The sequence below is a fragment of the Pan paniscus genome, chromosome 16, assembly GCF_029289425.2.
Source record: "Pan paniscus chromosome 16, NHGRI_mPanPan1-v2.0_pri, whole genome shotgun sequence".
Classification (NCBI taxonomy): Eukaryota; Metazoa; Chordata; class Mammalia; order Primates; family Hominidae; genus Pan; species Pan paniscus.
The window spans coordinates 73,122,671-73,136,139 of record NC_073265.2 but is presented as its reverse complement, the minus strand read 5'-3'; the positions used below and the strand labels follow the sequence as shown (position 1 = coordinate 73,136,139).

At 41.8% G+C, this 13,469-nt stretch overlaps 2 protein-coding genes and 1 non-coding gene across 4 annotated transcripts in view; 2 read left to right on the top strand and 1 right to left on the bottom strand.

The window, feature by feature from the left end:
* Positions 1–20: 20 nt before the first annotated feature.
* WHAMM (WASP homolog associated with actin, golgi membranes and microtubules) overlaps positions 21–13,469 on the top strand; it is an 84,142-nt gene continuing 70,693 nt past the window's right edge. Inside the window, exons 1-2 of one of the 2 annotated variants that reach the window (XM_014341562.4) lie at positions 21–329; positions 4,114–4,269. The gene's annotated coding sequence lies outside the window, so the exon portion shown is untranslated. Of the gene's footprint in view, positions 330–1,556; positions 2,037–4,113; positions 4,270–13,469 lie in introns of those variants that run through there. The other variant, XM_034939304.3, reaches the window with a different exon arrangement.
* The window catches only part of FSD2 (fibronectin type III and SPRY domain containing 2), a 34,642-nt gene continuing 25,447 nt past the window's right edge, over positions 4,275–13,469 (bottom strand). Inside the window, exons 11-12 of the mRNA XM_008968241.5 lie at positions 11,586–11,762; positions 4,275–9,080 (exon numbers count right to left, since the gene is read on the bottom strand). Coding sequence (XP_008966489.1) covers positions 8,828–9,080; positions 11,586–11,762 — 430 coding nt within the window. The 3' untranslated portion in view covers positions 4,275–8,827. The remainder of the gene's footprint in view (positions 9,081–11,585; positions 11,763–13,469) is intronic.
* On the top strand, positions 5,432–5,558 carry LOC112437340 (small Cajal body-specific RNA 15). The gene has a single exon (XR_003025963.1). It is a non-coding gene; the product is annotated as a small Cajal body-specific RNA 15 (non-coding RNA).

The window sequence follows — 13,469 nt, the reverse complement described above, 5'->3', positions numbered from 1 at the left end:
TCTCACGCGCAGGAAACGAGAAGGGCTTTTCCGCCGGAAAGAGAGTGGATTTACTAGGAAGGTGGGACGTTGGAGGGGCGGCCGCATGGCGTGATTACTGTCTCTGGCCACCGAGCAGAGCCAGTGACAGCAGCGTTCTGGTAGGCAGGCAGGCGTATCAGGTTTCAGAGGATGCGGCTGGGAACGGGAGTAGAGGTGAGGGGTCGTTGCATCTGTCGCGGTGTGTATCTTTTGGGGGTTCAGCGCCACCAGCGACTTGGGCCTCATTCATCGCGCTTACAATTCTCCACCTCATTTGAAGAACAAGCTTCGTAGCCCACGGAGCTGAGGTTAGTATAAATGCGGAAGGGAGAAGTATGCACTCACCAGACTAAAGTTTACAGTTTTCACATAGGTTGCGCTGTCCTGTGTCCCATAAGGGCCTGCGAGAACCCAGACATTCTGAATCGGTGACGCCTGCTGGAGGCAGCAACACCTGTTGCATTAATTTTAGAACACACACACACGGAGTTGGTAATTCTTAAGCTTCCTGAATCTGCTGGCGGTCATTTGGTGTCAGAAGCAGAGCAAAGCCATCTTGGTCATCTCCCTCCTTTTAGCTTAAACCGAAGCATGATGAGGGGAGATTGGCCGAAAGTTATACAGCTTGTTAATAACAGAGCCGAGAGTGAAAGCGCGATTTCTTCATTTTTAGCCCGGAATTATTTGTTCTACACCATACTGTTTCTTTGCATTGCTAGACAATTCGTCTTTTTTTACGAGGTTGACGGGGAGTTGCAAGGAGGAGTGAAAAGGGTGGTAATGTACATCTACATACAGTATAAATCCATGAAAGGCAAAATCCGTGTGTGTTAGGAGTTAGAACTGTGTCAGTCATCTACATCTTCCATAGTTTGTAGATGGAGATGAGTCTGTCACGTCGCTCTGTCATTTCCCTTTTAGCAACAGATGTGTAGTAACAATATGTGAAGAAGGAACTTTCATTGCCTGTTACATACATTTACACAGAGCGGCCTGGGGTTCACTGAGCAAGCTATGTGCTCACCCTAGAAAACTGATTCTGTAGAGTGCACTGCAGTCAAACCTCAGCTGTTTTAAGTAATCTTACATTTGGTGCTTGTGTGGCTTAAGTGTCTTGTGCATTATTGCAGTCATCTCTCTCATGTTATGAAATGGAAATGTGTTGTAGGTAAGTGGCAAGCCTGTGAAGAAAGTAAGTGAGCCTGAGGCCCAGAAAACCATACATTAGCAAATACTGAAAAACTGTTCACATCACATAGGGGGTATCTGAAGTACTGAGGAGCTCATTTAACTGGATGTTCATTGTGGGGAAGCCATGAATAGCCTCCCTCTCCTGGGTTCAAGCGATTTTCCTGCCTCAGCCTCCCGAGTAGCTGGGATTACAGGTCCGTGCCACCATGCTCGGCTAATTTTTGTATTTTTAGTAGAGACAGGGGTCTCACCATGTTGGCCAGGCTGATCTCGAACTCCTGACCTCAGGTGATCCTCCCACCTTGGCCTCCCAAAGTGCTGGGATTACAGGTGTGAGCCACCGTGCCTGACTCCTATATAAACAATTTTCAAACTTGTTGGTCTCAAGAGCCACTTAACAGTTATTGAGGACTCCAAAGAGCTTTTGTTCATATGAAAATAGTTTTGACTTCACTAACCCCCAGAAGGGCTTTCAGAAGCCCCCACAGAAACCAACTTTTAAGAACTACTTTATGCAGATGTTTCAAAGACATTTTAGATTATGTAGAGGAATGACTGCTGTTGTGATTGTGACATAAGCAGAAGTATCAACTTAAAAACGCAACAACAAGCACAGTAGCTTGTATTTCCAGTAGCTGTATAATTCCAGGCACAGAGAACACAAACAGATGTCCATTTTTAATTCTTTTCTTGTTGTTTTTGAGACAGGACCTCACTGTCACCCAGGCTGGAGTGCAGTGGTGCAATCACAGCTCACTGGCAGCCTCGACCTCCTGAGCTCAAGAGCTCCTCCACCTCAGCCTCCTGAGTAGCTGGGGCCACAGGTGTGTGCTACCACCCTGGCTAATTAAAAAAAAAATGTTTTGTAGAGACAGTGTCTCTCTGTGTTGCTCAGACTGGTCTCAAACTCCTGAGCTCAAGCCATCCTCCCATCTTGGCCTCCTGAAGTGTTGGAATTACAGGCGTCAGCCACTGTGCCTGGCCTGTGATATTTTTCTATGCTTGGAAAGTTTATTAATCAGCTAGGATACTTCTCTACAAAAATACACATATATAACTTGAGATTTAAACTTTTCTCAGCCAGCTGTGGTGGTTCACACCTGTAATCTCAGCACTTTGGGAGGACAAGGTGGGTGGATCACTTGCGCTCAGGAGTTTGAGACCAGCCTGGGCAACAGGGCAAAACCCCATCTCTACAAAACTGCACCCAGCCATTTTGTATTATTTTTATCTTGTTGCTTTTTTTTTTTCTTTTTCTTTCTTTTTTCTTTTTTTTTTTTTTTAGTGGTTTCAGACAGTGGTTCAGACCAGCTGCTAGAGAATCATGGGCTAAGAAGAGAAGACTACCAATTTAGTAGATTTGGACATGGACAAGCCACAGGCAGTTTCTCTTCTCACTCTCTTGGCCAGTCATCTCTTGCTCACCTTCCCCTGCCAGTAGCCAGTAGCATGTGACAGCCTCTATATTCCATCTCCCTTTTCTCCCTCTTCCAGAACTAAGATGAGTTTTCAATGGATAACTGTACAGAAACATACCCACTGCTGAGTTTATAATAAATAGGTAAATGGTGTTTAAAATGCCTTCTGTAGGAATCCTTGGTAGATAGTTATATGTGGTTATTTTTTGGGAAGTTGGCTTGAGGTTCTTTGAAGGGCTGGGAACGTGTATTTCTTTTGCGTGTGCCTGTGTGTGTCAAAATTTTATATGTTCATCAGTGCTCTACACGTTCAGAGAAACGTTTCCAATAACGAACCATAGAATGATCCCTGGAGCATAGGATCCCACTGTTTGAAAATTCTAGCCATCGATCACTTTATAAGAAAAGGATGAAATTTCAAACAAGGGGTTTGTTTATCTGATTTCCACCCTACAGATAATATATAAATTTGGCCAAAGTTGTTTGGGGGAGAGGGGCTGTTGTTAGGTACTGAGCTATAATACTTTGTTGCTTTGTATCACTTTTAAAAGTGACTTTTAAAGATACTTGACATTTGAAAAGGAATCACCTTTGATCTTTCTAAGTCCCTAATTTGACATTACCTTTATAGCATATAATTTATTCCATAAAGTCTTAGATCCTGAAACTAGCGGAAAGCCAAATACTCATGTTGTGCTATAAATATAGGATTGACAGTTAAGCTTACTCAGTAGCCAAGGGGGCGGCTTTCACTGACCAGCCTCCAGGGCATATGAACCAAATTTATGATTCAGAACATTTAAAATATACATTTTGAAGATCTTTGGGCTCTCTTAAGTATAGTCTAACTATAATAAATATTAAACATGTCAAAGGTCTCTTGCAGTGTTGGGAAGAGCATTCTAAACCACATACATCTTTCCCATCCCCAGATTGTTCTGTGTCCCCTCCCACTCTTCCCAGATTAGAAGTCACCATGGAGCACTATTAGTAATGGGACTCTGTATCAGATCTTTAAGGTGTATTGGAACAGAAGAAAGGTTGATATTTTGGGGTTGTTGTTTTTTTTTTGAGACAGAGTTTTCACTCTTGTTGCCCAGGCTGGAGTGCTATGGCGCGATCTTGGCTCACTACAATCTCCGCCTCCCTGGTTCAAGCAATTCTCCTGCCTCAGCCTCCTGAGTAGCTGGGATTACATGCGCCCACCACCATGCCCGGCTAATTTTTGTATTTTTAGTAGAGACGGGGTTTCATCATGTTGGCTAGGCTGGTCTCGAACTCCTGACCTCAGGTGATCTGCCTGTCTTGGCCTCCCAAAGTGTTGGGATTACAGGTGTGAGCCACCATGCCCAGCAGGTTCATATTTTTAATGTTTCCTTCTACTCCCCAAGCACACACAAATTTGAAAGCTGCTTTGCTTTCTAATAAAGAGGCTTTTCCTTTGATTTTGGAAGATAATTTGATGTCTCTTTTCTCTTTGCAGGTATATGAGCTCCCTGAAAGCACAAAGCAGTTATTTCCATCTTCAGATCATTCAGAGATTATGAAGGCACAAACCCTGCCTTCAATTTGCTTATAGTCAAGTGGAGCAGACACAAGTCAATGATTGCAGTATAGCCACTTAAGTAATCTAAAAGAGGTGAGTGTGGCACTTAACCTCTCCTGGGAGGGGGAGGAATAAGGCAGTGTTTCCAAGAGGTGATTTTGGAGCTATACAGGCATTAGGTAGACAAGGAAGGGGAGGTCCATTCTGGGTGCCTAGGCCTCTGTGGCTGATTTATAAATCGTAAATGGTACAAAAAACAGTGTTGAGTATCTTTTACCTTTCTCCAGAGTACTGTTCTTACTTTTGGATAGTGCTTCTTGTTTTTTCCTTCCCTCTCCCTGTCCCTGTCACCTTTAAATTAAATGAATGTTTGGAAGGAAGTAGGAGGGTAAGAATCTTTCTGGGTGGCAGAATAATAGATGGGTCTACCAAGAGCGATGTATATACCCAGTAAAGCTATCTCTAAAACTGTGTTTCTGCATTGTTACAGTGCATAGTTGGGAAATCTCAGTTTTGTTGGCTGTGTACTTTCCCAGTGAATGGATTATATTCCTTTCTGCGATCCAGTCTGTTTGAATTCAAGGGCATCTCTTAAATTCCTTTCAAGCAAGAGACCTAACATTTATACTTAGGAATGAGAGTAGTAGAGACAGCAAGATTAGAATCCAAGTTCATATACCAAAACATTTTTATTTGCTATGTCTGAGTGACTACATGTTGTTTGAATCAGCTGCAGGCTAATTTGTAACATTTCAAATAAATGATAGTTTAATTCCTCCAGGATTTGAGTAAGGTGAAAATAGAGCTAAAAACCATGATTCTGTCACAGTCTGGGAAAATGAAAAAGCAATCAATTAGTGAGTTGGGCTTAATTTTTTTTTTTTTTTTCTGGAACTGGTGATAGCAGAAAACAAGCAGTAAAGTAGTCAGACATGATATACTTGACAAGAACCACCACCTGTTCATTAGCAACTCTAAAATAAGTACTAACTTAGGGGCAGTTGTTGTGCCCAGGTCATAGTCATACTCCTTCCAGGGGACTTCCTGATGACAGAAAAGATGCTGACCAGCTGGGGTCTTCTTTCCAAATAACAAACTTTTCTCTTGCATTTAGATTAATTAACCATTGGTTACAGTGAAACAAGCATATGTACAGAGTTAATCTCCTATAGCTTGAAGTTATACATGATCTTTATTTGAGTATCTTGACTTGTTAAAGGACAGTGTTTTAAAAGCTGGATTTGGTTATGTTCTTCTGGAGACTAAGAAAATAGAGTCCTTGAAATCAAGCTGACTCTGCTTTTAGCCTCCTAAATGAAAAGGTAGATAGAACAGGTCTTGTTTGCAAAATAAATTCAAGACCTACTTATCTACCAACAGCAATTACACGCTTTCCATCGTCTTTCTATAGAAAATAGGAGTAGTACACTTATAGATGAGAAAACTGGAGAAAGACATAGTGAACATGTGAGAATCTTGCTCTACTAATTGATAGGAAGGTGACTAGAAATTGGCGAAGTTGTCTTGGTAAGTTGAGGAGAGGACTTTTCTTATAGTGCAGTCTGGTAGCTGAACCTCCCTGCATCAAGACCAATGTAGTCTTATTTACAGAATGCCACATCACAGTGAATTGTGCTGTGGACAGCTTCCAGTGTGTGAGTTGTGGAAGATGATGATTTTAACAGATTTTGGAGGATGAAAAGTATTAAGAAGAAGGCCCCACTGCCCATGCATTTGCTCTGCTTTTTACTTTTGACCAAGTATACACTTCAGAAATATCTTATTGGAAGTATACAAAGTGATTGTGTGTCATTTGAACCAGCAGGAAGTAATTTATTAAACACACTTTTCTAAATAAAAGTCATTTAATTTTGTCAGAAATCAGTGTCATTTTAGATTGCAAGTCTCAAACCAACTTTCCAATTCTGACTTGTAAGGGTGTCTTAAATCCTGAATACTGTACTCTGTATTACTAAACCCATGTTAGTTTACGCCAAGATTCTGTGGTGGTTTTACATATTCTTTTTCCCCTTTGTTAAGGTGGGGAGGCCACAGCTTGTATGAATGACTTTCTCAGGAGTTATAAAGTGATACAGGTAAAGCTAAGAAAAGAACAGATTTTGATAACTTTTGTTTTAACTGTCCAGTGTTAGGGATTGTGGCTACAGTGGTCTAATTTTTAAAAACTCTTTTTTTTGCTTTGTTTTTTAACAGACTTATCAGCAGGTTGCAGGTGAACATGGCCTTGAGGTAAATCTGTCCCTTGCTGAATACAGTTTCAGTAGATTGTTTATAGTAGTTTCAGGAATTGAGATTTTTTACAAAAATACAAAAGTTTTGCTTGGTTCTGTTCTAGATGTTTTCTTCTAAATAAATGAGAAAGATGTTTCAACAAAGGCTCTTTATGCTGAATAATTGTGATGCTTGAAGTTGCTAATCTGCTTTAAGTGGATTTTAAATGTCAGGCAATTCTAGACAGTTTTTTCTTGATCAAATAAAAATTTAATTAAAACTTTATAGGTGTTGAGTTTTTAATCCATTTATCCGTGTTCATACTAACGTGTAGTATTCCATAAAGCCTATTAGAACCCTGAATTCAAACTTGCCTTCTCTGTGATATCCTGTTTCTTACTTGGTAGTTTCTATTTCAGTAGCTGAGAACTTTTTTTTTTTTTTTTTTTGAGATAGAGTCTTGATCTGTGAGCCATCTCGGCTCACTGCAAGCTCCACCTCCCGGGTTCACGCCATTCTCCTGCCTCAGCCTCCCGAGTAGCTGGGACTACAGGCGCCTGCCACCAGGCCCGGCTAATTTTTTTGTATTTTTAGTAGAGACGGGGTTTCACCGTATTAGCCAGGGTGGTCTCGATCTCCTGAGCTGGTGATCCATCCGCCTTGGCCCCCCAAAGTGCTGGGATTACAGGCGTGAGCCACCGCGCCCGGCCGAGAACATTTTTAAATATACATGATATGTATCTTTTAATTGTTTATAACTGGAACTATTTCTGTGCTTACATCTGCTGTCCCTTGTTTCAGAGTAGACAGTCCAGCTTGGCAGGATAGGTGTGTGTGTGTATAACGAGTTATTAAATTGTCAGTGTGAATTGTTAATTCAGGAATCTGAGCTGCCATTTATACGAGTAGGCAGAGTTTAGTAGGAGATGAGAGTCTTTCAGTTTGTCAGACTTTGCATGTGCTGGAAAACATCAGAGGTTTTTTGTTTGTTTGTTTGTTTGTTTTTGAGACAGAGTTGCGCTCTTGTTGCCAAGGCTGGAGTGCAGTGGCACAATCTCGGCTCACTGCAGCCTCTGCCCCCGGGTTCAAGCAATTCTCCTGCCTCAGCCTCCTGAGTAGCTGGGATTACAGGCGCCCACCACCATGCCCGGCTAATTTTTTGTATTTTTAGTAGAGACGGGGTTTCGCCAGAAAAAAAAAAAGTGGACTTTTTTTTTTAAACACAAAACCTTAAATGATGAGATTAGGGCATATCTGGGTTTAGAGGCATCTGTGGGACATGATACTGAATTGTAATTGCTTCACAAATGGAATTATTCTGCAGCTTCACTCACAAGCTTTGAAAATGCTGTGTGTGCAGAGCTTAAGTGGCAACTGGAAACTTGAACAGGAGAACCAGGAATGTAGCTGATGGAGTTGGGCATTGAGCTCACAGAATGGCCTGGGGGCAGTGAGGCAGGATGCCTGAAAGCTGCCTAGCTAGAGATCAGTCTTCCTTCCCGTGCTCAGCTTTGCCCTTTGGTGGGCTGTTAATTTCTTTTAAAAAATTGTTGCGCATTTGCTAATATGCCACAGATGCCCTTCTGTTCTTTCACGCTGCCTCCATTCTAGGTTTTTTCCCATTTCTTGGCCATAGGTCCTTTGCTGTAGTTTTGAAAGAGCCCTGCCATCCTTCACATGGAGAGCAGTAAGAGGCCAAAGAGCAGTGGCTGAAGAAGATACTAATTTATTCAACAAATACTTGGTGACAGCTGTTATGTGTTAGCCCTTGGTGATCTAGCAATGAACAAAACAGGCACTGTCCCTCCCTTCATGGAATTAGGCATTATAGAGGTAATTTCAAAATTAGAGAGTGGTGCATACTGTGTAGGAGTGGAACAGGGTATTATGCAGAGTACACAGTGGAAGGGACCTCACCACAGTGCTGCTCACTATTGGGAAAACGAGGGTAGAAGACATTGAGAAGGGCACACAGCTTCCCTGGTTCTCTACAGACAGCCTCTCGCCTTCTCAAGTGTATTCTTGGCTGACTCATGAAATGCATGGGTGTACTGGTGCTGCTGGAGCCATTAAGACTACCCTCCTCCTCTCCCAAGCTCTCTAGGTCTTGGAAACTCAAGATATTTTGCACATACACGAATATAGTTTGACAGCTTTAAAGACTTTTGAGTTCGTTTAGTCTGAGCCTTTATTTTACAGCTGGGCCTGGTAATGACTATCCTAGCAGCACACAGGTAGCAGCACACAGGACTAGAATCCAGGTTGGGTGAAATGAGCGCTAGCACACCAGTCAGGTAATAGCATGAGCCATAAATTGTGCTGGGCACATGGTGCTTAAATGCCAGGTTCAGCCAGCTAAGTCGTGAGTGGCTGCGAGAGGGGTAGGCATGGAAGACAGGAAACTGGACATCAGAATGTTCTAATAGAAAGTGACATGTTTTGGCATTGAAATGCCATTATGTACCTTTAGACACCCAGGCTTTTCCAAAGAAAAACAGGGATGCACAAATTCGTGAAGCTGACAACTAAATGTATATAGATGCTGAGAAAGGTCCACATTGAAAAATGACAACTTTGAATGTTCATAGTCTAATAAAATGCCAATCTTCTTTGGTGGAACTGTTATTCTTATATCTGGAGTTGTTCTGTTGTGCAGAAATTCATACTTATGCCTGAAAATTAAATTTGACATAATAAAGTTTCAGTAATTCTATAGATTGACTATAGAACATTTCATACTAATTTTATTCATAGTCCTATGATTTTGCTATTTTCTAGTATTAAATGACTACCAAGGTGACAAGGCATTTCTAAAACTATATTCTCTAAACTATCTCTTTTCTAAAATTTGTCCTAAGAAACATTTTCTTTTTTTTTTTTTTTCTTTTTTTTTTTAGACGGAGTCTTGCTCTGTCACCCAGACTGGAGTGCAGTGGCGCAATCTCGGCTCACTGCAACCTCAGCCTCCTGGGTTCAAGCAATTCTCCCACCTTAGCCTCCTGAGTAGCTGGGATTACAGGCGTGCACCACCAAGCCCGGCTAATTTTTGTATTTTTAGTAGAGACAGGGTTTCACTGTGTTGCCCAGGCTGGTCTCGAACTCCTGAGCTCAGGCAGTCCACTCGCCTTGGCCTCCCAAAGTGCTGGGATTACAGGTGTGAGCCACTGCTTCTGGCCGAAACATTTTTCAAACATCATTTTTTCTCTAGCAACCTCTTAACCTAAGAAATTTACCTATAGCATCCTGAACTCTCTTGCATCTAAACTAGCATAGGAATAGAACATGTTTTTAAAATTTGGATTAGACATTTGAAACAGGGAACCTTGTGATTTTCCATGTGATAAAATGGGCCTCTTGGTATAAGCTCCTCTATGCACAGTTACTCCAGTTCTTAAACTTTCAAATTGAGTGGGGAGCCAGTGGGCCTGTTACCAATCAATACTATATCACTATCCATGCTCTGCATCCTGTGTACTTTGAAAAATGCAGAAATCAAAACCTGTCACAGGAATTTCCTAACCCTGCTACCTACAGATATTTGAAGAGCTCTTTGTGTCAACAGTCTAGTCTAGGCTACTGGGATAAACACTTGGAATATGATCTAAACGTGTCAGAGGAAGCCTGCCTGTCTCTAGCCCATTTCACCTTATTTTAACTAAGCAGCTGCCAGAAGCTATATGAGTCGTTTCTTCTACTTTCTATGCTACCACCAATAGAGTCTAATACTATGAGCCAAAAATGCAAGTCTGCTAGGAGACCTTATCCTAGGATACCTTACCTTCATTCTCCACTTGTAACGTGTGTGCGTGTGCGCACGTGCGCGCGCGCACACACACACACACCCTACATCTGTAAGAAACTGGCTTGGCTCTAGCAGTTGGCCTGTAGCTTTTGCCCTTCCTTTGTCATTCTTCTGTTTCCACCCCTCTTCTATTGTGTCTTCTTACCCCCTTTATTCCCCCTACACGTGGACTTCTAGGCTTTCTTTATGCTCCCTTAGTTTTACTCTGCCCCTTGTTCTTGCCTTTCTAAAGAAGAGACTTTGCTCTTTAGTCTTACTTCAGGCAGAATCCCCAAATAAAGTATCTGCCTCAGTGTATAGTAATTCTTGGATTCCCCAAACTGGGTGTGAGGTTTAGTAGATTTCATTAGAGTCTTCATCTGTTATCGGAGGGGAAGTTGGTTTTCCCACTTATGCTTGGGCATGACACATAATGTGTAAATAACCATGATAGAGGATCATGGGCAGAGAGCATTGGATGAACATTAATAGGATTCATCAAATCAAGGAGGGTCAGAGGCCCCATTTTACAAGGTGTGATAGGAAAGCAGTGTGGGGTCTTGTTTTTCAGTTTTTGAGGTGAAGGAAGGTTGTAACATGGCCTTCTAAGTCTGAAAGTGTATTCATTGGCCTGGGCTTCGTGAGACTTTTTTTCCCACTATATGGAACTACTCCATGTGTAAAGACAGAGTGCCCAGCAGCAGGAGCAAACCAGAATTAGCCATAACTACTAAGCCTCTTGCCCACATTTACTTAAAAAGGTGGAACTGGGGCTTCAAAGCAAACTGTATTGGCTTAATACTAAAGGTGAACAGAAATGAAAAATCTATCACTTAAGTGGTTAGGAATGAAATCTTTGGAACCGGACTGCTTGAGTTTGAATCCAAGTTCCAAATCCATGTCGTTTGGATTATCTAATTGCTGTGAGGGGTGGTCTTCTTATTTTTATTCTTTTATTTTGTTTTGTTTTTTTTTTTTTTTTTTTTTTTTTTTAGAGACGGGGTCTTGCTATGTTGCCCAAGCTGGCTTTGAAGTCCAGGGCTCAAACAATACTCCCACCTCACTCTCCTGAGTAGCTGGGACTACAGGTGCACACCACTGCACCCAGCATTCTGATTTTTCAAATGAGATAACACAATTGTGAGAAGTAAATGAGATAATGCATGTAAGAGTACTTGGCACATAATTCTCCATAAGTTTTAGCTATTTTTAGTTCAAGAAAAGCTGCTCTTTCTCCTCTTACTTGGACTTTAGGGAAAGTGGCTGGCAGCAACTCCTGAAATATCTTAAAATATTTGTAAAATATAACGTGTGTCTTAATTATTGCTAGTGAAAAGGTCTTGCTGTAATCTTTCAAAAGCAAATTTTAATTGTGAGTATCCAGATTTTACTTTACCTTGATGATGCAAATGTGTGCCTCATGCACCAGGAGAGGCAATTTGCTCCCAGATCCTCCTGTTTAGGGGCATCTGCAAAGGCCACACCAACTCTGTAGTCCAAATGCTCATCCACCTCCACCTCCCAGTAATGGTGCCCTCGGACTGGAATTAGATTTCCCATGACAGCAACACACCTGGTTTTAGAAAGTGGAAGCATGTGTGATCTGGGGTGCCCCAAGCCTAGCTGTGCAGGTCAGTGATGCCAGTTGCTGGGATCAGTCAGTCGGTGGTCTACGAACGTGGTGGTAGGTGCTTCTGGACACTTCACTTGTAAAGTACCCTTAGCTCTCAAAGCTCAGTGGGCTGATGCTGAAGATTAGAGATTATGATACTGCTTGGTAATGGGAGAGGAGGAGGCACTAAACCAACAGAACAAGTTTTGTTTGCTCTTTAAAATGGTTGGGGCTTTTATAGAAAAAGGTTTGGTTCACTTGTTCATAAAAAAAGAAAAGGGTTGAAAATACACAACACAGCACGGTTAAGGGAACCATAAGCTTGAAGTTCACCACCATTGCTTAAGGTACTAAATGAACATGGAAGGCCTTTGAGGTAGCCGTCATGTTAGGGATGACTCCTGGTGGAATTCAGAGGCCAGCCCAAGAAGAATAAGATAGCACATTCCTCACAGATCATTAAAATCTACCTCCACGGTTGCACTGGGAACAATTATACTGACAAAGATTAGAGTTATGTTTTGTTCTACATCAGCAAAGTATCAACAGAGGAAGGTTTTCAGTGAAAATCAAATTATATTGGTATCTCCAAAGTGAATATTCTACCTTCTTCAGGAGACTCCTACATTAACCAAAATATATATAGCCCTCAACATCCCTAGAAAGACTTGTTCAGTTTAAAATTTTCTCTCTACTTTCAAAACCCCAAGTTCTTACTGCTCAAGCAAAGCTTTGGGAAGGAGGTTGCATGTTGGTTAACTTCTACCTCGGTTACCTCAACTATAAAATGAGGCCATCTCTGCTTCAAGCTCCAGACTCACATTTCCACTTGTTTCAAATTCAGAATGTCCCAAATGGAAATAGTCATATTCCCACCCCTCTTATCTACCAAAGTTTGGGGTGTAGTGGGGAGGGGTACATACTTCTCACATCTCCATTTTGGTTAATAGAGTCATTATCTACCCGGTAACCCCCTGGTGGAAAACTAAGATGGGAATAATGTAGTGGCTACAAGCTCACCTTCTAGTTTGATTCCTGCTTCAACCCTTAATAGCATTATACTCTTGGGCAAGTTACTTCTCTGTGTTTTAAGTATTCTCATTCGTCAACTGGGATTGGTAATAGTACAGGGCTGTTAGGATGATTGCATGAGATGAAATACATTTAGCACTTGGTAAGCACTCTATAAATATGGCAATATGATAGTCCCTGACTCATCTCCCTCTCTGTTGCCCTTTAAACAGGTGAGCACCTAGCCTTGTTGGTTTTATGTGCTCAACAGCAGTTGACTCCCCTGGCTCCTCTCACCCACGCTACTGCGTAGTCAAGCCCTCCATAGTCTCCTCTCTGGTCTCTTTGTTTCCCATCTGCCTTTGCCTTTCCCTCTCCCTCCCCAGCTCACGTTCTACCATGCACTGGAATCTTTCTGAAATGTAATCTGATCTTGTTCCCCTGCTTTAAATCCTCCAATAATTCTCACCACATAGAGGATAAAATCCTAACTTTTTGTGTGTATACTGGACTTTCTCCGACTTTCCTGCCTCATCTTCCACCTCTTCCCGTCATGGATCCTATACTGCAGACATACCAAATTCCTTATATTTCTCCAAACATGATCTTTCCGGCTTCTTTCGTATGTACATGTACAAAGCAATTATCTGCCTTGAA